Source organism: Dendrobium catenatum, unplaced genomic scaffold, assembly GCF_001605985.2.
Source record: "Dendrobium catenatum unplaced genomic scaffold, ASM160598v2 fragScaff_scaffold_439, whole genome shotgun sequence".
In the NCBI taxonomy this organism is placed as follows: Eukaryota; Viridiplantae; Streptophyta; class Magnoliopsida; order Asparagales; family Orchidaceae; genus Dendrobium; species Dendrobium catenatum.
Window position 1 is genome coordinate 143,606 of NW_021318901.1, and position 27,344 is coordinate 170,949.

A 27,344-nucleotide genomic window follows, 5' to 3' on the forward strand; every position below is an offset into this window, starting at 1 on the left:
ATATTTTTCATTCTTCTCTTAGTGTAAGAAAATAAATTAAGTTAAAACAATAACAGAGATGAATTCAAATAAAGCCAAAAAAATAATATATAATATAGTTTTCATATCATATTCTCTTTGAGTTATTAATTTTCTATCTTACTTAACATAAATTTTTAATTTAAAAAAAAAATTCGAGGATAAAACCATATTATAGGTTCAATAAAATCTAAAAAGTTGAAAACATAAGTCAAAATATTAGAGCAAAAATAAGTGGCTGATTAGGCTTCTGATAGCGCAAATATAAACCAATTATTAGGATAACAATAACAAAGATATTCATTTACAATCTGAGCAATTAAGGAAAAATTATTAGGTCAGGTGACCTGATGTAGCTCTACGTCCGGTAGTCAATAATATGTCGCCACGTGCTCTTACTCTTTACCGCGCAACTCGACGACCCGTCTCGCACCAGAATCCGGGATTATTATATATGTTCTCGTATTGCTTGGTATTGCTAGGTATTACTCAGTATTGCTAGGTATTGCTTGACAATAACGAGAAATACCGCTCTGTGAAGACCAATATCGAGCATTACCTAAAAGAACTCGGTATTACTCAGTATTACTCGGTATTGGTCGGTATTGGTCTTCACATAATGATATTTTTTTTGTTTTTGTCGAGCAAAATCGACCAATACCTAGCAATACCGATCAATACGCAAACTCCCGGGTCTGTTCCGGGTCGGTATGTCGGGCCGCGCGGTAAATAGTGAGAACAAGGCGTCTGTTTGCTGCTCACCGAATATAAAGCTACGTCAGGTTACCAGATCAAATAAAATTTCAGCAATTAAGACTATAGGAACATATCATCCCATAGAAATGGATGCGAACACCTTAATTCAACAAAACCAATAGCATCTTAATGGCGAAAACATCCTACTAAAAAAAAAAGAACAAAAAATCCATGTTCTTTATCATCTTCAATAACCATCACTTACCATTTGTAATCAAATGACGCACATTTAGGCCATAGGTAAAAAGATTTAGAATGACCAAGAGATAAATTATTACGTGGAGGCCTAACTGCGTGAGGACTTCAATCAGAATCGGCCCCGTCGTCTATACATTGTAAACAACTTCTGTACAAATTGGACATACTGTGTGTATGAGTTTGAAATTAGAATGATAAACATACAAATCTGCAAAAGAAGAATATTCATACAGACTCTTTATGCAGATTTCTTCTCAATGAAATAGATAAATAAATAGCAAAACCGTTTAGCTTATCATGTCACAACAAGGCAATCTGTTTCGAAATAAAAATCCTCAGATTTTTGGTTAAACCAGTCAAGTAAAGATCCATTATAAGCCCAAGTTCAAATGAGTTTCATTTCCACAAGGAATTCAAACTATTAACACCATATGCATATCTCAATACCAAATAACATATCATAAAAATAAAAATTAAAAAAAAAAAAAAAACATATCATAACTGAAACAAATCAACTTGAAGATTGCAGTAGACAACTAAAGAAAAACACAACCATGTAGCAACACCATAGAGAGTTCAAGAGGACAAACTTTTAAGATGCCAAACAAGTAACTGACATAGTTCATAGATTACTCCATGCACTAACGAAATCACAGTGCAACCAAGCCAAGCGATCGATCAACAGTCAATGCCCACCACCACGGAGACGGAGGACAAGGTGGAGGGTAGATTCCTTTTGAATATTGTAGTCTGCAAGAGTGCGGCCATCCTCAAGCTGTTTTCCAGCAAAGATAAGCCTCTGCTGATCTGGAGGAATGCCCTCTTTGTCCTGGATCTTTGCCTTCACGTTATCAATTGTATCGGAGCTCTCCACTTCCAAAGTGATGGTCTTTCCCGTAAGAGTCTTCACAAAAATCTGCATACCACCACGAAGACGGAGCACCAGGTGAAGGGTTGACTCTTTCTGAATGTTGTAGTCCGCGAGGGTGCGGCCATCCTCAAGCTGCTTGCCGGCAAAGATCAGCCTCTGCTGGTCTGGGGGAATGCCCTCCTTATCCTGTATTTTAGCCTTCACGTTATCAATCGTGTCGGAACTCTCAACCTCAAGGGTGATGGTCTTGCCGGTAAGGGTCTTAACAAAGATCTGCATCCCTCCCCTGAGACGAAGAACAAGGTGGAGTGTGGACTCCTTCTGGATGTTATAATCAGCAAGAGTACGCCCATCCTCGAGCTGCTTGCCAGCAAAGATCAGTCTCTGCTGGTCTGGGGGAATGCCCTCCTTATCCTGGATCTTCGCCTTCACGTTATCAATGGTGTCGGAACTCTCAACCTCAAGGGTGATCGTCTTCCCAGTGAGGGTTTTCACGAAGATCTGCATCTGGTAAAAAGGGATAAAACCTCAATAACATTAAAAGACTGGAACCCTAAAAGCACATAATAAAATCCACTGATCTCAATAGCGAGACTTTAGAAGACAAATTGCCATCAGATTATTCTCAAGAGGAGGGTCCATGAGCTTGAAGTGAACAGAGACAATAAAAAAGGAACAACATGAGGGGAAAAATTCCCACAACCAACCAATGGATGTCCTACAGACGGAATGGAATCCATTCAATCGATTGATGAGATGCAAAGTAAAGGAAAAAAAAACTAGATCAACACCGACGTCTGAACAATAATGGAGAAAACAGAACGAGAAGAATACCTTGTAGAGTAGTAGAGAACCTTTTCACTCTCGGAAGCAACGAAAGGCTGGGACGCGGATGAGAGGGGAGATTGGGCGTGGTTTTATAGCGGTCGAAGATTCGCTCCGATTAACAATACTTCTAGGTAAGGTTACCTCTAGGAGAAGTAGCTTAAACATGAAGCTCGGCCCGTAGACCGCTTAAAAGGTAATAATTTACGTTCGGTGGTATTCTAACGTGGCGTTTCGGGCGACGAGCTCCATTAGTCCCAGTCAAAGATGACGACGACGAAAGTTACCGCTATGGTAATTAATTATTAGTATTTACTTTAAATATTAAGTAAATTTCTAATAATTATTAGAAATACACGTAAATGTAAACGAAATAAATAATTTTATACATCACCAAAAATCGTCTATATTAGGCACGAATTTCGAGGCTGAATTAATTTAGAAACTTTTAAATTAGATTTGGAGTCATTAGAATTCTAATCTTAAAAAACTTATAGTTAAATTAAACATCACAATAAGAGGAACCTAACGACACTAAAATTAATCTAAACTGAGTCTAAATGAGTTCAAATCAAGAGCTCAAGTATTATTGAAAATTTCAAAGAATTAATGAGATGATCAAATAATCACTAAATTAGACATGCTTAATGTGAAAGCTGTTTTCCATTCAGGATCGTCCAGGATGAAGTTGGATCGTCCTGGGACGATTGGTATAGGTTTGTACAGGTTTTGGGGATAGAGAAGTTCATCCCAGAATGAAATGAGGTTCGTCCGTACGAAATTTGTCCAGATAGCAACTCGTCCATGAACGATAACTATTTCGTATGAACGAAATTCGTCCAGTGGGCAAATCGTCTCGGGACGATCTAGTTGGATATATATGGAAATGAGATCTTTTGAAGAGAGAGAAAAGGATAGGAGAGAGAAAACTGAAGGAAAAAGAAGAAAAATTGATTTTTGGGCTACTTCTATCATTTTCCGTCAGTAGCTGCAGTAGAGAAGTTGACCGACTCGAGATAAGGCACATTCCGCCTTTCTCAATTTTCATAAATAAGGATTTTGACGACTTTTCTGTTTTGAATTTTGATTCCGTTAGTGAAATTTTGGTATTATTTTGTACTGATAAAAGTTTTACAGCATAACTTTTGGTATGTTTATGAGATGATGTTTATGCACGTTTTGAGTATTTTCTGGAAGATTCTACCGGATATTTTAGATTCTGCGGCATTTTAATCGAACTATGAATTATCTAGATGTTGAAAAATGTTGCTTGAGTACAATAAAAGTCTTACAATGATGTTTTGTATTATCTATGGTAATTTGGTAAATTTCCGAATTTATGAGTTCTGTGCAAATTCTGTATACTGTCGTTATGTCGCTGACGATTTTTCTGGCGTAATCCAATTTTTTGATTTGAATGTTTTGACGTGCTGTGATATCATAAGAGAGTTATAAGGGGCCAGAATCCTTTGAGATTATGTCTGTCCGAAAAATCTGAAAAGAGAACAAGTTTTGTTCTGAAAATTATGTATATATGTTCTTTTCTAGTGCTATAAGCACAAAAGGAGGCATAAGGGGCCAGAATCCGTTGAGATTCTGTCTGTGTAAGGGAAGGGAGGCATAAGGGGCCAGAATCCGTTGAGATTCTAGCTGGGTCAGGGATATCTGATATCTGATTCTGATATGTGTTATGTATGTGATGTGATATCTAAAATGTGATTTTATCGTATTTGAATTCTGATTTGTACGATCCGATCCATTCTGTGATTTGAAAGTTTTATAAGTTTTATCAGATCTGTTCTGCACTCTGATTTAAATTCATATATATGTTATTTGATTTCTATTTGATCAAGTATCTGTTATGTCTGTTATATGATTTTTGTACGATTGTTTGAATTTATGTACGACTATTTGAATAACTATTTTTATGTGAATTTCTGGAGATTTTGATTGGTGAGTGTAGTCTTGCTGAGTTGTTAGCTCATCCTTGTTTTCTGAGAGGTTTTTAGGTTCTGGGAAAGAGAAAGAAGTCTTGGATTAGCCGTTCAGTGTCTGATTAGTGATTAGGTATTTTTGTACTTTTAATTTTGTACAGTCATGGCTTTTCTGTTCTGTTCTTTCTGTCTGTAGCCATGCACTGTATTGTACATGATTATTTTGATGAAAAGAAAAAAATGATAGATGAATTTTTGTATATATTGGAAGTTAATGCCAGCTTTGTGTTTATGTTTGTTTGAATATTTGGAAGAAAGTTCTGAAGCAAATTCCAAAACTAGATCCTGGATTTTCAACATTTGTCGCGGCCCGACGCAAAGGGATTCGTTCCGGTCGGGTTGGGTCGTGACACTTAAAGTCAAATTGAACTGCTCGACTAGACAGATACAACGAGCTCAATATCATTCAATTCCGACATCATTAAGGTACTTAAAATACTTAATAAACATTTTAAAATTTGACATCATTAATAATCTTAGGCTCGTTTTATTAATCTTGTCAAACCACTCAATTTGATTATAATATGAGAGATTTGAAAATTGTTTGATTCTTTAAATAATGTTCAAGACCTTCAAATATGTTTAAAGTGCTAAGGGGCTTGGTTGGAGGGAAAGTAAATGCAATGCATAATAAATTCTTTATATTTAAATTTGTTGTTGTTTGGTTTTCCAACGAAGTATAGTAAAGTAATTTCACGGTGTACTTAGAACTCTCGTGTTAGTTCATTTTTGACGTAAAGTAAATCCGCTCAAATTGAGAGGAAGGAATTCACGGGAAGTAGCTTCTTCGACTCCTTCATTCCTACGCAACATAACTTCTTAGGAGGCATCCAGTTTGATTTTCATCATATTTATTTCTCCGTTGTTGATCGACTTTATTGCTTGCGTGTTGAGGAGAAAGGAATTTCATTTTCATTCGACTTCACTCAAATTTGACAAAGCTAGATGTTGGTGCGGACAGTGTGAAGAATCTTCTCTCAAGAGCTGCACCTTCGCCCTTCGCCATTGGGACAACCGTCGTGCATTCCACTTCTCAATCTCCACCGAACGATTCTTCTGATTCACCCATCACCTCTAAGACCGCCTGGATGAGATGTTACTTTGCTCCGATGTATTCCTTTCTGCTTCTGAGCAACGTAATGTATGCCACTCCATGCATGTACTTGGAGCCAGAAGATGGTCAGAACACCTCGTGCTAGAACATGAAGCCACAAGGTGTGTATTTTATGTTTGTGAATAGACACATTAGGTGCTCGATTGAATGTCTCAGTCAAACGAACCTTTGAAAAAGGTTGAAATATTAGAACAAAAATAAGTGGCTGATTAGGCTTCTGATAGCACAAATATAAACCAATGATTAGGATAACAATAACAAGGATATTCATTTAGCATCAGAGCAATTAAGACTATAGGAATATATCATCCCATAGAAATGGCAATAGATATTAAATACATTAATAAAGAATGTGAACACCTTAATTCAATAATAACAATAGCATCTTAATGGTGAAAACATCCAACTAAAAAAAAAAACAAAAAATTCAAGTTCTTTATGATCTTCAATGACTATCACTAGATTAATTGTAGTCAAATGACTCACATTTAGGCCACAGGTAAAAGATTTACAAGGCCCAAGAACTGCACCGGAGAGAATCTGGACTCCAATCAGAATCAGCCACACAAATTGGACACAATGTGTGTAAGAGTTTGAAATTTGAATGTAAACATACAAACCTGGAAGAGAAGAATATTCATACAGACTCTTTATGCAGATTTCTTCTCAAAGAAATAGATAACTAAATAGCAAAAACGTTTAGCTTATCATGTCACAACAAGGCAAATTGTTTAGAAATAACAATCCTCAGATTTTTTGTTAAACCAGTCAAGTAAAGATCCATTATAAACCCAAGTTTAAATGAGTTTCATTCCCACAAGGAATTCAAACTATTAACACCAGATGCATATATCTCAATACCAAATAACATATCATAACTGAAACAAATCAACTTGAAGATTGCAGTAGACAACTAAAGAAAAGCACAACAATGCTGCAACACCATAAGAGTTCAAGAGGACAAACAAGTAACTGACATAGTTCATGGAATACTTCATGCAATAACGAAATCACAGTGCAAACAACCCAAGCGATCGATCAACAGTCAATGCCCACCACCACGGAGACGGAGGACAAGGTGGAGGGTAGATTCCTTTTGAATATTGTAGTCTGCAAGAGTGCGGCCATCCTCAAGCTGTTTTCCAGCAAAGATAAGCCTCTGCTGATCTGGAGGAATGCCCTCTTTGTCCTGGATCTTTGCCTTCACGTTATCAATTGTATCGGAGCTCTCCACTTCCAAAGTGATGGTCTTTCCCGTAAGAGTCTTCACAAAAATCTGCATACCACCACGAAGACGGAGTACCAGGTGAAGGGTTGACTCTTTCTGAATGTTGTAGTCAGCGAGGGTGCGGCCATCCTCAAGCTGCTTGCCGGCAAAGATCAGCCTCTGCTGGTCTGGGGGAATGCCCTCCTTATCCTGTATTTTAGCCTTCACGTTGTCAATTGTGTCAGAGCTCTCTACCTCAAGGGTGATGGTCTTGCCGGTGAGGGTCTTAACAAAGATCTGCATCCCTCCCCTGAGACGAAGAACAAGGTGGAGTGTGGACTCCTTCTGGATGTTATAATCAGCAAGAGTACGCCCATCCTCGAGCTGCTTGCCAGCAAAGATCAGTCTCTGCTGGTCTGGGGGAATGCCCTCCTTATCCTGGATCTTCGCCTTCACGTTATCAATGGTGTCGGAACTCTCAACCTCAAGGGTGATCGTCTTCCCAGTGAGGGTTTTCACGAAGATCTGCATCTGGTAAAAAGGGATAAAACCTCAATAACATTAAAAGACTGGAACCCTAAAAGCACATAATAAAATCCACTGATCTCAATAGCGAGACTTTAGAAGACAAATTGCCATCAGATTATTCTCAAGAGGAGGGTCCATGAGCTTGAAGTGAACAGAGACAATAAAAAAGGAACAACATGAGGGGAAAAATTCCCACAACCAACCAATGGATGTCCTACTGACGGAATCGAATCCATTCAATCGATTGATGAGATGCAAAGTAAAGGAAAAAAAAACTAGATCAACACCGACGTCTGAACAATAATGGAGAAAACAGAACTAGAAGAATACCTTGTAGAGTAGTACAGAACCTTTTCACTCTCGGAAGCAACGAAAGGCTGGGATACGGATGAGAGGGGAGATTGGGCGTGGTTTTATAGCGGTCGAAGATTCGCTCCGATTAACAATACTTCTAGGTAAGGTTACCTCTAGGAGAAGTAGCTTAAATATGAAGCTCGGCCCGTAGACCGCTTAAAAGGTAATAATTTACGTTCGGTGGTAATCTAACGTGGCGTTTCGGGCGACGAGCTCCATTAGTCCCAGTCAAAGATGACGCGACGAAAGTTACCGCTATGGTAATCAATTATTAGTATTTACTTTAAATATTAAGTAAATTTCTAATAATTATTAGAAATACACGTAAATGTAAACGAAATAAATAATTTTATACATCACCAAAAATCGTCTATATTAGGCACGAATTTCGAGGCTGAATTAATTTAGAAACTTTTAAATTAGATTTGGAGTCATTAGAATTCTAATCTTAAAAAACTTATAATTAAATTAAACATCACAATAAGAGGAACCTAACGACACTAAAATTAATCTAAATTGAGTCTAAATGAGTTCAAATCAAGAGCTCAAGTATATTGAAAGTTTCAGATAATTAATGAGATGATCAAATAATCACTAAATTATACATGCTTAAAGTCAAATTGAACTGCTTGACTAGACAGATACAACAAGCTCAATATCACTCAATTACGGCATCATTACGGTACTTAAATACTTAATAAACATTTTAAAATTTGACATCATTAATAATCTTAGGCTTGTTTTATTAATCTTGTCAAACCACTCAATTTGATTATAATAGGAGAGATTTGAAACTTGTTTGATTCTTTAAATAATGTTCAAAGTCTTCAAATATGTTTAAAGTGCTAAGGGGCTTGGTTGGAGGGAAAGTAAATGCAATACATAATAATTTTTTTTTTTTTTAATTTTTGGTGTTTGGTTGTCCAACAAAGTATAGTAAAGTAATTTCACGATGTACTTAGAACTCTCGTGTTAGTTCATTTTTGGCGTAAAGTAAATCCGCTCAAATTGAGAGCAAGGAATTCATGGGAAGTAGCTTCTTCGACTCCTTCGTTCCTACGCAACATAACTTCTTAGAAGGCATCCAGAGTTTGATTTTCATCATATTTATTTCTCCGTTGTTGTTCGACTTTATTGCTTGCGTGTTGAGGAGAAAGGAATTTCATTTTCATTCGACTTCACTCAAATTCGACAAAGCTAGATGTTGGTACGGACAGTGTGAAGAATCTTCTCTCAAGAGCTGCACCTTCGCCCTTCGCCATTGGGACAACCGTCGTGCATTCCACTTCTCAATCTCCACCGAACGATTCTTCTGATTCACCCATCACCTCTAAGACCGCCTGGATGAGATGTTACTTTGCTCTGATGTATTCCTTTCCGCTTCTGAGCAACGTAATGTATGCCACTCCATGCATGAACTTGGAGCCGAAAGATGGTTAGAACACCTCGTGCTGGAACATGAAGCCTCAAGGTGTGTATTTTATGTTTGTGAATAGACACATTAGGTGCTCGATTGAATGTCTCAGTCAAACGAACCTTTGATTTTACTTTTTTCTACATACACTCAACCAAATAGAAAAAAATAATTTCACTGCATTGACTTTATAGACAATCAAACAGTCTCATGTATTTACTTTACACTGCATTCAATTTACATTACATTCATTTTATAGCCAACCATATAGCCCCTTAATATTTTTTCATTTGGATTGAAATCAATTAACTAATGGTATCAATGAATTCATATCATAAAATCATTCTATGCTACTATAAACTTGTGGAAATCTAAGTCCAAATGATCATAAATTTAATTCTACAACTTTTTAATTCAAATATAACCTCCATATTCATAATAAGCAAATAATTTTTCTAAAAATACATCAAGTCTAATTTGTGGCAATGTGTCTGCACACATTTTATTAACGTTAGGCCACAACTCTAACATAAATATTATAATCAAATTTTATTGTTAAAAAAGCATAAATTTTATTCACAAATATGAATATATATATTATTGTAAATACTAAATATAGTAAGCATCCTCTTATTGAGGATAATAAATGTCAACATTATTAGCAAATGAACATTTTAGTATACAAGCATTAAGGGTTCATCAATGCTTCACAAGGGACCTATTACTTTTTCATCGAATTTGCATGTTACAATCAATGCTTCACAAGGAGCCTATTAACCTACCCTTTCTCGTGCAATTAGGTCTTTGGAGTTTAAATTAAATTAGGTAGGTTTGGCAAGAAAGGGCCCCACCTTGCCAATTTTTTATATGTAGACCTTATTCGTCTGCAAAGATTCAAAGGCAGAAATATTTCCAGATCAATCTATTCCCCCTTTTTTTAAGGGTTTAGGATACATTTTAGTACAAGGGTTTAGACCTTATTCGTCTGCAAATATTCAAAGGCAGAAATATCATTTTTAGAGTTTGCTAGGTATTGGTCGATTTTGCTCGACAAAAAGAAAAATATCATTCTGTGAAGAGCAATACCAAACAATAACGAGCAGTACCGAGCAATACCGAGTTCTTTTAGGTATTGCTCCGTATTAATCTTCACAAAACGGTATTTCTCATTATTGCCAAACAATACCGAGTAATACCTATCAATACCGAGCAAATACTAAGCAATACACGAACATAGTAATCTCGGATTCGGTTCGAGTCGAGTCATCAAGCCGCACGGTAAAGAGTAAGAGCACGCGACAACAAATTATTGACTATCTGACGTAGAGCTACATCAGGTAACCTAACGGAATAAAAATTCCCCAAAGGGAGCCCCAAACAACAAATCATAACATTAATTTCAGACCACAAAAGTTCATAATACATCACATATCACTTCAGGAAGAGTAGGCTTCGTTTGGTACTGCTTTCTAAAATAATTTTCTAATAAAAATTTTTTAATAAAAAAACTGCTTTAAAAACCGTTAAAAAAATTACTCCAAACAAAACCTTAGCCTTCGATGGCAAAATTTCATTTTAAAGTTACATATTTCGATAGTTGAATAGAATAAACTAGACATCCGTCGCGTCCGTCTGTCCGTGTTGCGTCGCATCCGTAAATCCAAGTGCGGCGAAGCCGTGCTTCTCCTTCTACTGATCCTCTTCTTCTGTGCTCTTGCCACATCAATCTTCCTGTTGGCTTCGCATCGCGTCAGTTAGTGTGCAGCTTCGTTCGCGCGCTTCCGCTCTCGCGTTTGCCGTCCGACCCGCTTTGTCCGCGCGCTTCTACCCATTTTGTATTGGGTAAGGTCAACTCAGAAACCCGACGCATCGGATCCAAGTTGATCAAATCGACCCGTTTGCAAAAATGGGTCAATTTTGTGTTATATTAAATAAGGTCGGGTCAGTTCCGGGTACGACTCGAACCCGACCCACAACCCCGATTTAGACACCCCTAAGTACAACTGACCATATAAAAAACAACCAAACTAATTAAAAATCTATGCGGACTACCACAACATCAACCTAGAAAAAAAAAAAAAAAAACTAAAATCCCATTGAGTTGCATTCCCAATTTAAATACAAAAAGGCGGACCGAACAAAGAGACGGGGCCAGCAAATGCTGCTAAAATATTGGGGCCAGCGCATGCAGGGGAAGGAAAAAAGAGGATGCTTTGATCAACTTTCTTCACCCGAAAAGCAACAGCAATTAAATCCTACAAATATGGTCGCTCGAGATTCTTAATGGTGCACATATTAAAAAAGGCTTAGCATAATAATTATATTCTGGAGCTCAATCAATATACAGTTTTACTAATTACCAATACAAGTCAGTATTCCATTATTTTAAGCCTCAATACATTTCAATTTTTCCTTTGGGCTCTAGCTGCGTCTAGATATTTGGGAGAGATAGATCGTCCTCTCGAATAAAGGATCAAGGGTATCTTGCTATTTTCGTTTCGCTTTCCTCAAGTAATACAAATTATCTACTGTTTTTTGTGATTTTGTGCGGATTTTTGTGAAGAATTCTCCCTGCTTTTAGAAGTTGATAGGAAATACACGCGATCTACAAATACTTCCCATCAATATCATAATAAAAATAGAAAAATAGCAATCATCATCATCATCCAAAGCTTTATGAATCTCCATGTTGTATTTGTTCCTAATTACAGACATCAAAAGAGCTAACACATAATTTAGAACAACTCATATTAATGTAATCTTAAGTCTAACCCTTCTCCTTTTATATCCTGTAGCACTAATTTTATTCACTCATCTAATGGGTGCATTTATCAACCCTTCATTATACATGACAAAAAAATCAAGTCTATTTCCTATTCCCTTCCCTTCAATAGGCAAAACCAAACATTCATCTAATAGAATTGTTTCCTTAGTTATCTTTGTGTTCTATTTTTCTAGACATCCAATTACCATTCTCATTTTTGCCATTTAACTAGCAATATTTTTTCATAGCCACAAAAAATATAGACACAAATTGATCATTAATATAAACTTATTATAATTTAACTTTTAGGTTACCCAACAACTACTAATATAAATCATTGATCCTTTATATATGCCCTTATTAAGTTGACATAATTTTTTAAACAAATAAAACATCACTATCTCTCATAGCTTTATCATATGGTTCATAAATTTGATTCCCCTATAAATAGCACAAACTTTAACATCAAATTTATTTTAGGATGTTGATACTAAAATAATTCTCATAGAATCAACTCACATTCTGAAAGCCACTAACATTATATTAAAAAGATTTGCTAACCAAATAACCACAATATCCTCATAATTCATCAGATCTCAAAAGATAAATTATCTAGACCAAAATCTTATCATTACACATCTTTTACAAAGTTAATTCTACTTTTTTTAGGAATAATCTTTAAAGAACTTTATTATATGGTTCAATATGCTCTTCCCACTTAAATTATTTCTTAAAGCTCACAACTTTTTAGAAATAATATTTTCTATACTTCATATTATTCAATATTCAAAATGCTTTTCCCCAGTAATTTATTTCTCAACGCTCACACTAAAAGATTCCCTAAACTAGCACATCTTCATATTTAGTTCGTATTTCATTTCTTTAACAAAGGAAATACTATATTTACTTCTAATACATCTTACTTAATCAAATCTCTAAATTTCCTATCTCTTATCTAAGCCATACTATAAATCATCAAAAAAACTAATTTTACTTTACTCACAACATTATTTATAAGAATTTTAATTTTCTAATAATTATAATAAGCCTAAGTTCGGTTCTTTATTGCCAATCTTCATAACCACTTATATAATACTAAACTAAGGCTTCATTTGGGACGACTTTCTTACTGCTTCTTAAAACAGCTTTCTAGTACAAAAATTTATTGAACTAAAAATTTTTATACTAAAAAGTTGCTTTATAAAGCAGCAATAAAGCCGTCCCAAATGAAGCCTAAGCTGCCAAATTATCTTAATAATATATGATCTATTTCTAAATTTTCCAAAAATATATACAAAAATTCCTTTTAATGCAACCATCTTAACTCATATCAACTTAAGATCAACTAAAAAATTCAATTTTTTATTAGCAAATTATCTTGAAAAAAAGAATTCATACCTTCTAAATTTCACTATCTCATCCTACAACAATAAATTCTTTTGATGGGTTAATATTAGATTGACAGTCCAACTGTAAAACAAGAGTCAAAACTACTAACTAAGAAGGTACAAACATTTTTTTTAACAAAATAGTCTGCACTTGATACCCCAACTACAATCTGAGTCCAATCAGTTGTCTGAGTCCAATCAGTTGTCGACTTCAATATTTTCACAAGTCCTACACAGCTTAAAAACCTACAAAGATGCATATGGGCTTATACAAACACAACAAGAAGGTACAAAATCTATCATTATCAGATTGCAGCTTTTGATGACATGAAAAAGTGCCATGTACGAATATGGAACAAACACATAAAAGAGCAGAAACACTACATGAACTTCGTAGGGAAAATTTCTGCCAAATCGGCAACAGACAGTTTATAAGACAAACTAGAAACGAAATTATAAGTGCCTAATATCCAATAAACGGCAAGTTAAAAATTAAAATGGATTAAATACTGTCATGCAATTTAAAAGCTATTGCAACAAAATAACATTTTAGATCTTTTGTGAATATATACAAATCAGAAAGATGTCAGAAACATGTTTTTTTTTTGGAAAATTGCGGGCTTAGCCCAATTTCATTAAAGGGAAATAATTACATGTGTGTAAGAAAAAAGAAGAGGAACCAAAACAGTGAGAAAGCCACAAAAGCAGCTAGAAGAACACCAGAAGGTGCAAAAATACACATGTAAACCAAAACAACAATGGAGCAGAAAAATTTGGCTCAGCAATAGAAGATTGCCTCCTAGAAACTGGTCAAATCCCCGTTGCGAAAATTGCCATCAAATAGAGAAGTAGCAAAATTCACCATCCAAGGGGAGAGGATAGCAATCCACCCATCATCGCCCCCTGCAACCTCGCAACAAAAATAATCCAGCTAACAACAAAAATGGCGGAAGACATGAGCCGAAGCCAAGATCAAAGACAAGCAGAAACCAAAGCACAAGAGAGAAACTACAGGTGCTGACAAAAGCTCTCCCCGTTTTTCCACTTGAGCACCTTAACAGCAATAGCCTTTTTAATTATTAATTTCAAAGTGCCAATACTCTTGAAGCTATTAGAGAATTTCCTTTCGTTCCTCTCCCTCCCTCCAGATGATATAAACAGTGCCCCAAAGCATAATCAAGTAAAATGTTAACAATACATTGTAGTTATACTTCTCGTCATTGAAAGAAGAATCAACCTAGTTTTGTTTTAAGCTACAGATCCCTATCCTACTGCTGTGAAGCAAATAGCAAAATCGACAGAACAAAATCTAAGAAAAATATTGAACACAACCAAGGTGGTGTGTTGACTCGCCAGAACATACTATCCACATACAGTTCTTGTTCAAATCAATTGACCTAACCGGGTCATCGAAAGGCCGTCGTTTTATGTGGCCAAACCATCTAAGGCGACTCTCTCTAATTTTATCTTCTACTGGAGCTACTCCAACCTTTTCATGTATATGTTCATTTCGTATCTTATCTCTAAGGGTAAAGCCACTCATCCACCTGAGCATCCTCATCTCTGTCACACTTAACTTAGTATTATGCTTCTCTTTTAATGGCCAACATTCGGCACCATAAAGCATTGCAGGCCTCACTATCATCTTATAGAATTTTCCCTTAAGTTTGAGGGGTACATTTCTATCACATAACAAGCCCGATGCATTCCTCCACTTCAATCATCCAACTTGAATTCTGTTGATAATATCCCCATCTATTTCACCATCACTCTGAACAATAGATTCAAGATATCTAAAACGTGTACTCTTATTAATGACTTGATCGCCCAAAGTCACAATCCCTTCAGTAGGTCTATTACTACTAAAATTACACTCCATATATTCTGTTTTAGATCTACTCAAGCGAAAACCTTTAGACTCTAAGGTTGACCTCCATAATTCAAGTTTACCTTCAACTCCCTCTCTAGTCTTATCAACAAGAAGAATATCATCAGCAAAAAGCATACACCAAGGTACATCCTCTTGCAAATGTCTAGTGAGAACATCCATGACTAAAGTAAAAAGATATGGGCTTAAGGCTGATCCTTGATGTAACCCAACCGAAATAGGGAAATACTTGGTCAATCCACCTTGTGTTTGAACACATGTAATAGCTCCTGCATACATATCTTTAATGATTTGAATATAAGCATTATTGACTCCTTTCTTTTCAAGAACTCTCCATAGCACTTCTCTTGGAACTTTATCATATGCTTTTTCTAAATCAATAAATATCATATGTAGATCCTCCTTATTTTCTCTATATTTCTCCATCAAACCTCTTAATAAATGTATGGCTTCCATAGTCGACCTACCCGGCATGAATCCAAATTGATTTTGAGAAACATTAGTATCACGCCGCAACCTATGCTCCATAACTCGCTCCCATAGTTTTAAAGTATGACACATTAACTTAATACCTCTATAATTCGCACAATCTTGTGCATCACCTTTATTCTTAAAAATAGGAATTAACATACTCATTCTCCACTCATCTGGCATCTTTTTAGTCTTCAAAATAGTATTAAAAAGTTTAGTAAGCCATGAAATTCCTTCATCTCCTAAGCATTTCCACACCTCTATTGGAATATCATCAGGTCCAACAGCTTTTCCACCCTTCATTTTCTTTAAAGCCTCTCTAACTTCAGTTTTACTAATACGCCGATAAAAATAGAAATCTTTATTTTCATTTAGGGTGCTAAGGTCACTATAGTCAATCTTATTTTCACAATCTTCATTAAAAAGTTTAGCAAAATATCTCATCCATCTTTGTTGAATATCATCTTCTAAGAAAAGTATTTTTTGATCTTCATCTTTAATACACTTCACTTGAACTAAATCCTTACTACTCCTATCTCTTTGTTTGGCTAACTTATATATATATCTTTCTCCCTCTTTAGTATCTAATCTATTATATAAATCACTAAAAGCTAATGCCTTTGCATCGCATATTGCTTTCTTAGCATCCTTACGAGCCACTTTATATATTTTCCAATTATCATAATTTTTAAAATTAAACCAATTTTTATAACAAAGCTTCTTATTTTTAATTTTTTCTTGCACATTAGGATTCCACCACCAACTATTTTTACTATTGGGAGCTTTTCCCTTTGATACTCCAAGGACATCTTTTGCAATATTCTTAATATCACTAGCCACTTTTTCCCACATAATATTAGCATCCTCATGCACAGACAAAATCTTAAGATCTAAAATCTTATTTCCAAAAATATTTTTGTTAATATTCTTTAAATGCCCCCATTTAATCCTAGAAAATTGTTTTACTTTATTTTTTATTTTATGCCCCTTTATCTTAAAGTCCAAAACTAATAATCGATGTTGGGTACATAAATTTTCACTCGGAATAACTTTACAATCTTTGCAATCTAAACGATTTAATTTTCTAATAAGAAAATAGTCAATCTGGGTTGTATTATATCCATTTTTATAAGTGATGAGATGCTCATTCCTTTTCTTAAATAAGGTATTAGCAATTGAAAAATCATAAGCTAAACAAAAATCTAATATGGTCTTGCCACCTTCATTCGTCGTTTCAAATTTATGGCCACCATGAATGCTTTTAAAATCATCTACCTCTCTACCAATATGTCCATTTAAATCTCCTCCAATAAAAACTCTTTCTTCAAGAGGTATATTTTGTATTAATTCTTCTAAGTCATTCCAAAAATTTAATTTAGAGCTCATATCCAAACCTACTTGAGGAGCATAAGCACTTATAATATTAACAATCTTATCATCAACAACAATCTTTAAAGCTATAATTCTATCTCCAATCCTATTAATTTTTATAACATTATCCTTTAAACTCTTATCTATAATAACACCTACACCATTTCTAGTACGACTCCTACCCGAATACCAAAGTTTAAATCCTAAACTATCAATTTCCTTAGCCTTATCTCCAACCCATTTAGTTTCCTGAATGCACAAAATATTTAACTTCCTATGAATCATAATATCTATTAATTCCATTAATTTTCCTGTAAGGGAACCTATATTCCAAGTTCCTATCCTAATTTTAGTATCATGGACTAGCTTCTTTGCCCACATCCGTCCTTGATGTGGGAACCCTTGCCTATTTAACACTGCACCCGGGCGCCGGTAGAAATATAATAATAATAATGATCAAGATCACCAACATCAGCCTTATCCAAAGCTCTATAAATCCAAATCTTTATTCATAATTGTCGCCACTGTGTGACTCATCAGCTTTATCCCAAGCTCTATAAATCCAAATCTTTTACTTATACTTGTTGCCTGATGTTTGAGTGGCTAAACTTATTTATCACAAATCATTTTGAACAATTTCTTATCAATATTAATCTTAAGTCTAACACATCTCATTCTTGATCCCCTAACAACAATTTTATTTGCTCATCTCATGAGCACATTATCTACCCTTGATTATAAATGTCATGAAAATCCAGGTCTATTTAGCCTTCATAATATATACCACCACTCAAACCATTTCTCTAATCATTCCTTAATTCTTCTTCTTTTTTTTCCACACACACCCATTTAACATTCTTATTTTGTCGCTCAACTTGGATATCAATAGTTTTTCACTATCCAACATTCAAAATTATACAATATCAACAAAATAATCACAGTTTTTTAATTTATTTTCAAGCCTCCCTACGTTCAACTTGGATATCAATAATTTTTCACTATCCAACATTCAAAATTATACAATATCTACAAACTAATCACAGTTTCATAAATTTATTTTCAAGTCTCCCTACTATCACCCAAAACTCCCTATGCATGCGTCCACATTTTAACTATCCAAACCTTAACTCCAGAAACTATATCCTCATCTATATCTTTATTTTTTTGTATGATAGATCCAAAATAGTTAAATAAATCGCCCCAATGTATCACATTTATCTTTTAATACAATTGAATAATATTTCTTAATATCATACTAACTAAAATTATTACATAACATATTATCAACTTTTATCATATCAATTCAAAGTCCACTATATTTTTCACATTTCCTTGATTGCTCTAATTTTTTACATATTTCATTAATATCTCCCCAATTAGAATTATATCAACAACAAAAATCATGCAATATGGCTCATTTTAAATATTCTTTGTGAGCATCTCCTTAATCCATACGGAAAAACATATGAACTCAATATTGATCCTCGATAAGCTTATTAATTGGAAACTCTTCTGTAACTCCAAAACTACTAACACAAGTTAGTGCTCCATCATATATACCTTTAATAAATTTGCTTAAGTAATAAGCCTATATTACATTATTCATTCTCAGAACTTCATGGCATGGCTCGTAAGCTTCATTTCTTTATGATTAACACAATCTTGAACATCACCGTAACTCTAAAATATGGCCACCAAAATACTTCTTCTCTAATTATTTAGCATTTTGTCGGTCCTTAAAATTATATTGAAATGATTGATTACCAAATCACCACACAATATCCCTCATAACTTATCATATCTCAATAAATAGCTTATCCAAACCAAAAGACATATTTATGCAAGCTTTCCAAAACCAACTTGCTTTCACTTTTTTTAGAATAATCTTTAATGTGCTTCATTATTTTGTGTATTATGCTCTTCCAAAAAACTCAAAAGAAATTTCTCAAACTAGCTTTTCCATATTTATTCTAAAATTTTAACCAAGATCCTTTCTTTACTTTTGAATTTGATCAAAATTTCCATATTTCTTATCACTTGCCATAGCAATTCTATTAATCTTCTTACCCCTGCCTTTGAACCAAGTATATTATATAAATCCTCCAAAATTATATATTTTACTTTACTCAAAGCACTCTTTGTAAGATTTTTATTTTTCTGATAATTATTGTAAGACCAATACTATTCAACTTTTTGTCAAATATTAAAAATAAATTCCTTTTCTTACCAACCCTTTGTATATTTCACTCCACCCTTTGTATATCCATATCAACTTTACATGAACTAAGAAGTTCCAATTCAGCTCTGTTAGCAAATCATCTGGAAAGAATAGAAATTTCATATATTTTAAGCACCACTATCTTATCCAATGACAATAATTTGTTTTCAGTTTATATTAGATTGATAGGCAGTAAAACTAATGAGAAATATAACTTTGAATCAAATAGTCTGCACTTGAAAACTACTACAAACTATATTCAGAATCCAAATTGTTGTAAACTTGACAATATTCATAAATCCTACATATCTTAAAAATGTAGTAAGTGATATATGAGCATTTATAAGCAAAAAGCAGGAACATAAAATATATATTTATATGATTCCAGCCTTCCATGATTAATATATTTATATTAAAGAGAAACGTAACCAAGCAGACAGACCACATGAACTTCATCGGGAAAACTTTTGACAAATGGATAACAGACAGTTCACCAGACAATCTAAAGATGAAATTAAAACCATATTGAAGAGTTAAAATTCCTATGTAGCAGATGTTATGTAATTCAGCATTATGTTTTCAGCAAAAAAAATATTTTGTGAAGTCATAAAAATCAGATCATTGAATACATTTAGCAAATATTCACAATATTATATGAAATGTTTAACGTGACATGACAATTTTCTTTCTCATCATTCAACTAATAGTTCAAAAATAATAATTTCATGTTGGTTAAAGCAATTTTTCCTTATCCTTCCTCCTGCTGCTAAGAACTTAGCAAAAAAAAAAAATCCCATGAACAAGAAAATAATAAATAAATAAGGTGAGCACAACCCATTAAGAAGGGAAAGGTTGGCCCTCGTAATCCTGCCATTAATATTCACTTGATATCTAAGTACCAAATTATATGAATACAGAATCAAAACCTTAAAATGATATACAACATTTAACTAAATGGTCTGTAATTGACAACTAATACTAACTATACTATACTCCCAAGTCAAACCGGCGGTATACTTGAATATATCCACAAATCCTACAAAGATTTGGATGTGCTAAGTGATCCATGAACATATATGATGAAGGTAGAAAAATAAGAATCATGATCATCATCAGCTTTTATACAAAGATTTAGAAATCCTCATTTTTATTCATTCCTCTAAATATATATCCAAGGCTTCAAGCCATCCAAACCTCTTAGGAGCTAAACTTATTCTTTGGAAATTATTTTGAACAACTTTTATTCGTGTTTTTAAATATTTCTTTAAACCAGTGATGCTAATTTTATCCACTCATCTAATGGGTGCATTTTATCCACCCTTCATTATATACAACTCAGTCCAAATCTATTTATTATTACCTTGCCTTCGATGTATGTCTCTCCAACCAACCTTTCAATATAATCATTCCTTACTTTATCTTTTTATTTTCGGCACATTCACATCACATTCTCATTTCAATCACTCCACCTTGATATCAATATTATTTGTGCCCAGCATTTGAAATCTTAGATCAATGTTGATATAATCATGATTTTATAAATTTATTTTTTAGACTCCCTTGTATCACCCAAACCTCATATATGTGTCAACATTTTAAACATCCAAACCATAAAACAAGAAATTATATCCTCATCTATAACTTTATTTTTCTATAATAATAGATCCAAGATAGTTAAATCAATCATACCTAGATGTCTTCCAACAATACGGAATAATAATTGAGAATATCATGTTTACTAAAATTATACAATATATTATCAATCTTTATTATACCAATTCAAAGTCCTCTAAATTCTAAATAATTCATTAATTGCTCTAATTTGTTATTTATTTTAGTGATATCTCATCAATTAGAATTATATCAACTACAAAAATTGCACAACAGCATAGCACATTCAGAATATCATTTGTCAACATTTTCATAATCAATATGAAAAGATAAACTCAGTATTAATCTTTGAAAAAAACTTAACTAATTATAAACATAAGCATACAAATCAATGCTCCATAATATATATCCTTATTAATTTGTTATAATATTTTTAAGCCTATATATCATTAATATTTCCCTAGCTTTCATAATAGCGCTCATAAATTTGATTTCTTCATAGTTAGCACAATCTTCAATATCAACTTTACTATTAAATATTGGTAATAAAATATTTCTTCTCCAATCATTGGACATTTTGTTAATTTGTAATTTTTTAAATTATATTAAAAATTTTATCAACCAAATCACACTATAATATCCCTCATAACTTATCAAATCTCAATAGATACCACATTTTAGACCAAAAGCCTTACCTCAAAGCTTGTCTTTCAAAGCTAACCTCAATTCACATTTTTAGAATAATGTTTCATATACATCATTATATTTTTCATCATGCTACAACAACAACATCAAGCATTTCTCCCACTATATGGGGGATGTCAAGATTATTCGACAAGTTTTACGCTGACAGTCGACTACCTAGCGTAACCCTCCACTTTTCTCATCCAAGACTTGGAACTAACAATTCCAAGGTTATTTCATCCTGAAATGTTGCATTTTAGAAATTTCTCAAACTAGCATGTCCATATCTATCCTTCATTTTAAACCAATCTCATTTTGTCCTTCTAATGAAACTAAATAAAAAAATCAAAATCTTAAGATTTCTTATCATTTGCCTCAGCAATTTTATAAAACTTCTTTTTCTCCATCATTCATCATTTGTACCAAATTTATCATACAAATCAACTGAAGCTATGAATTTTGCTTTACTTACCAAACTCAATTTTTTAGAATTCTAATAATTACTATGAGCCTCAAATCCATTCAACTTTCATCACATTTTAAAGGTATTGTTTATCTTAATAACCCTTGATATATCCTCACTCCACCACCAAGTTTAACCAACAATCTTAGCTCATATAAGTGATATAACCTCTGGCTCAACTAAAAAATTCCACTTTATCTCCATCAGCAACTTATCTTGAAAGAATGGCAAATTCCACACCTACTAAATTTCGCTATCTTATCCTAAATAATAATAATCTTTTGAGTGTTTCCATTTTACTGATAGTACGTTGTAAATCTAACGTCAAAACTAAAAAGTTTGCACCTGAAAACTAATACAAAGTGTAATTTGAATCCTATTAATTGCATGCTTGAAATTATTTGCAAATACTGCACGGCTTAAAAAATGCACCCAGTGATACATTGGCTTATAGAAGGAGAAAAACATAAATGAACAGAAAGAACATTGACGTCACAGAGAAAACTTTTGTCAAATGGGCTAAAGATAATTCATTAGACCAACAGCTAAAAACGATATTAGTAAACCATCTATATTCCACAAAACTAATAGTTAAAAAAATACTATGAAGCAGAATGTTATGTAATCGACCACTATTTTCAGCAAAGAAATTTTAAATCTTTTGGAAGAACATAAAAATCAGATCAATGAATAAATTCAACTAATCTTTAAATAAGCTATCTACATTCCCATAACCAAATTTTAACTTTAAAAATAATATCCAATTTCATAATTTTTTTAAGCAAAATAAATCTAAGACACTTAGTATCTCATCAACTTCTAAAAATATTCAATAATAATTGTTAATATTCAATTCGCTAGAATTACATAGATTCTAAGTCATATATTCTTAAACATTTCCGCAATTTGGCTAATTTTTCGCCTTTTTTTTAAAATAATGTCTCCCAAATTAGAACTATATCATGTACAAAAGTCGTACACTAAGAAAACTCATTTTGAATACTTAAACAGATCTTTAACCAAATTGTCGCATTATTTCTCATAACATAACACATCTTAATATATACCATATCTAAACCAGAAGCCTCTTATCTTTGGGCATATTTTTCAAAACTAACTCTTATTCCCATTTTTGGAATAATCTTTATCTGCTTTCACAATATGATTCAATTTGCTCTTCCAAATATTTCTTCCCCAAGGCCATGTAAAAAAAATTCTTAAACTAACACTTACATATTTATGTCAACTTTTAATCTAATAAAAATCTCTAGATATCTTATCACTTACTATAACAATTCTATAAATCTTATTTTCTCCTTCGTACCACATATTATGAAAATCATCCAGAGATTAAAAATTCTACTTACCACACTCTTATAAGATTTCTCATTTCTAGTTTTCTAGTAACTAATATTCCATCTTAAACATATTTTGAACATGCTTTATTCATCATAATAGCTATTTCTCCACCACTAAACTTAACCAATCATATTACCTACTATCAACTTCAACTAAATGAGAAAATTTTCAATTTTTCTCTGGTACAAGTGCTTAAAACAATAAGCAGCAACACTATATCATACACATATCTAAAGATTTTGGTTATAACAATATTGTCGAACACTAACATACAAGAAAAATATAAAAGAGCCTGAGGCGGATCCATTATAACTCTATAAGCCCTCAAAAATTTTAAAAAAGAAATTACTATATCATTCTTTAGGTAATTTGTTGTTCTTCATCTATTTTTTAATCTTTATAATAAGAATCTTTAGGCAAAAGTTTTAAAATACTATGATCTTTAGGCAATTTTCCTAACATAATTAAACACATTATGTAGAGATATTATTGCTAGGGAACAATGAACCAAATACAAAGAGGAATAATAAAGAGAATCCAAAAAACGTCAAACCCTCCCCATACAATGATCAAAGATATGAGCAAATAGGAGTCGTGGGGCAGCACCCTTGGAACAAATTTTGATTGTAAAGATATTTATGAAAAAACAAATTTCTACACATTTACTTATAAGTTTGCTCCCACCCCTGAAAATTAAGGCCGGTTCGTTAAAGTATTTCCAAAAGGTCAACAACTAAAAAAAAGAACCTATAACCACATTCAGTCTACGAAAGAAGTTGAAAATTACTAGAGATGTTATGTCATTCAACAAATATTGATCACTAAGAAACATTTTAAATCATTAGTAAAGACATAAAAGTCAGATCAACTAATTAGTTTTGTTGCTATTCAAATATTATATAAAATGTTACCACCGCATGACAATTTTATTGCTCGTCATTTAAAGAATAGAAAGAAAAATCATCCCAGATTTGCATAAATCTATTTTAATCCTCAACCCTCTTACTGCAATTAGAGAAAATGAACCCAAGAACAATATTCACAAATCCTTCAAATCTTTGGATGCACTGAGTGGTACATGGACCTGTATGATAATAATGAAATATAATAAGCATGATCATCATTAGGCTTATCCCAAGCTTAACAAATACCCATCTTCCATTTATACCAGTTGACTGATGAATGAATGAACATCAGAGGCGCTACAATTATTATCCTCAAATCATCTACAAATCATTTCATGTTCCAAAATTTCAAAACCATCTTCTATTCCCTTCAATTGATATCAATCATTCTTTTAACATAATAATTCATTCTCTTTTTTATTTATTTCACTATCTTCAAAAACCAAACAGATCAATATTCCTAACTCTTGTAGATTATTCTCCGATGCAGGATCCACAACCTACGTAGTCCTCTTGGGTGGAATCAAAGCACAAAGATTACAACTAGCAAATTAGCACAAAATTACTCCAAACTCACGGCTCTCCATCAGCAAGAGACCGCACATTGCACAGTTAGTTGAACTATTCATCTATCATTTCTGGAATTCAAAAGCAAATCTTACAAAATTATTAGAAATTATTCTTCTCAATGAAATAGAGACAAGCAAACAAAGAAAGTAAGCTTTCAAACCAATTAATTTACTTCAAAATATCATAATCTGAACCAAAAGTCCAGGTAGTATGATTACCGATTTAAATTCAAACTATGGCATAAGCTTTATACCACCGCACTTAGCACATCACAAATGAAACAAACCAATATAAGCAGAAAAATGAACTAAAACACGGTGAATTTATTTATAAGATGCCAACCTTCAATGTCATGAACACAGAAAACATTAGAAACACAGAAGATAAACATAAAAGAGCGTAAAGGCAACACAATTCTTTAGAACAACGACCTAAAGCGGGATATTTAAGCAGTAGCAATATGACATTGATTATAGATGCCAAGGGTTGCAAGTTACTGCCCACCACGGAGACGGAGTACAAGATGGAGGGTGGATTCCTTCTGAATATTGTAATCTGCAAGGGTGCGACCATCCTCAAGCTGTTTTCCAGCGAAGATTAGCCTCTGCTGATCTGGCGGGATCCCCTCCTTGTCCTGGATCTTTGCCTTGACATTATCGATGGTGTCCGAGCTCTCTACTTCTAAGGTGATGGTCTTTCCAGTAAGCGTCTTCACAAATATTTGCATACCACCACGAAGTCTAAGTACTAGGTGAAGGGTCGATTCCTTTTGAATGTTGTAGTCTGCCAGGGTACGGCCGTCCTCCAGCTGCTTGCCGGCAAATATCAACCTTTGCTGGTCGGGAGGGATGCCCTCCTTGTCCTGGATTTTGGCCTTCACATTGTCAATGGTATCAGAGCTCTCCACCTCAAGGGTGATGGTTTTTCCAGTGAGGGTCTTGACAAAGATCTGCATACCACCCCTAAGACGAAGCACAAGATGGAGGGTGGATTCCTTTTGAATGTTATAGTCAGCAAGGGTGCGGCCATCCTCGAGCTGCTTGCCAGCAAAGATGAGTCTTTGCTGGTCCGGGGGGATGCCCTCCTTGTCCTGTATCTTAGCCTTTACATTGTCGATGGTGTCCGAGCTCTCCACCTCAAGGGTGATTGTCTTTCCAGTGAGGGTCTTGACAAATATCTGCATCCCTCCCCTAAGGCGGAGAACAAGATGGAGGGTGGACTCCTTTTGGATGTTATAGTCTGCAAGAGTGCGGCCATCCTCGAGCTGCTTGCCAGCGAAGATCAACCTCTGCTGGTCCGGGGGAATTCCCTCCTTATCCTGGATCTTAGCCTTCACGTTGTCGATGGTATCAGAGCTCTCCACCTCAAGGGTGATGGTCTTTCCAGTAAGGGTCTTGACAAAAATCTGCATCCCTCCCCTAAGGCGGAGCACAAGGTGAAGGGTAGACTCCTTTTGGATGTTGTAGTCAGCAAGGGTGCGGCCATCCTCAAGCTGCTTGCCAGCGAAGATCAACCTCTGCTGGTCCGGGGGAATGCCCTCCTTATCCTGGATCTTAGCCTTCACGTTATCGATTGTGTCGGAGCTCTCCACCTCAAGGGTGATGGTCTTGCCTGTGAGGGTCTTGACGAAAATCTGCATCCCTCCCCTAAGACGAAGCACAAGGTGAAGGGTAGATTCCTTCTGGATGTTGTAGTCGGCAAGGGTGCGGCCGTCCTCCAACTGCTTTCCAGCAAAGATCAGCCTCTGCTGATCCGGGGGGATGCCCTCCTTATCCTGGATCTTAGCTTTCACATTATCGATGGTGTCGGAGCTCTCCACTTCAAGTGTGATGGTCTTGCCGGTGAGGGTTTTGACAAAGATCTGCATCTGCTACAAGGAAACAGAGCCTCAACAATATTAGATAAATAAAATTTAAAACCCTCTTAAAAAAATTGGTTAATCGATCATCTCCTTGGTAAGATTCAAAAAGACAGATCGTCCTTAGATGACAAAGTCTAAGGCAAAAACTGATATTAAAACAAGGGGAAACTAAGAAAGAACCCATAACCGGAAAGCTAAAATTCCTGACCAAGCAATCAACGACGTAAGGAACCACATACACACTCTCAATCAATGATGATCAAGATTATTATAAACCCGTAGAAATCAGAGAAACAGTTCTACGCGTCCCGAAGGACCCAAACCCTAACCCTAACCCTAACCCTAACCCAAAGAGAGAAAAAAAACAAAGCATACCTTTACGAAAGATTAGGAGCCGTCTACGTTTCTTAAACGACGTATACTTGATTGAAATTAAACATTGGGATGGGGCGCCTTTTATAGCATTCGATGGCTGGATTTAGAAGTTTACGATAACCCCTCCGTGTGGTTAC

At 34.3% G+C, this 27,344-nt stretch overlaps 1 protein-coding gene across 3 annotated transcripts; it reads right to left on the reverse strand.

Annotated features, from left to right (window-relative positions):
- Positions 1 to 1,509: 1,509 nt before the first annotated feature.
- Positions 1,510 to 27,344, reverse strand: LOC110108096 (polyubiquitin 11). Of its 3 annotated transcripts, XM_020838609.2 has the most exons (6): positions 27,208 to 27,344; positions 25,476 to 26,838; positions 20,844 to 20,848; positions 6,833 to 7,514; positions 6,135 to 6,136; positions 1,510 to 2,350 (listed from the first exon to the last, which is right to left on the reverse strand). In XM_020838609.2, exons 2-6 carry the CDS (start codon positions 26,836 to 26,838, stop codon positions 1,658 to 1,660), a joined length of 2,745 nt encoding a protein of 914 aa, XP_020694268.1. In that variant the 5' UTR covers positions 27,208 to 27,344; the 3' UTR covers positions 1,510 to 1,657. The 3 variants fall into 3 exon arrangements, with proteins under 3 accessions (XP_020694268.1, XP_020694266.1, XP_020694267.1); XM_020838607.2 differs by lacking the exons at positions 6,135 to 6,136; positions 6,833 to 7,514; positions 20,844 to 20,848; positions 25,476 to 26,838; positions 27,208 to 27,344 and adding an exon at positions 2,678 to 2,740; XM_020838608.2 differs by lacking the exons at positions 1,510 to 2,350; positions 6,135 to 6,136; positions 20,844 to 20,848; positions 25,476 to 26,838; positions 27,208 to 27,344 and adding an exon at positions 7,842 to 7,961 and having other exon boundaries at positions 6,563 to 7,514.

Excerpts from the sequence above, each read along its gene's own strand:
- LOC110108096 (XM_020838609.2), bottom strand. The coding sequence starts at position 26,838 with ATGCAGATCTTTGTCAAAACCCTCACCGGCAAGACCATCACACTTGAA.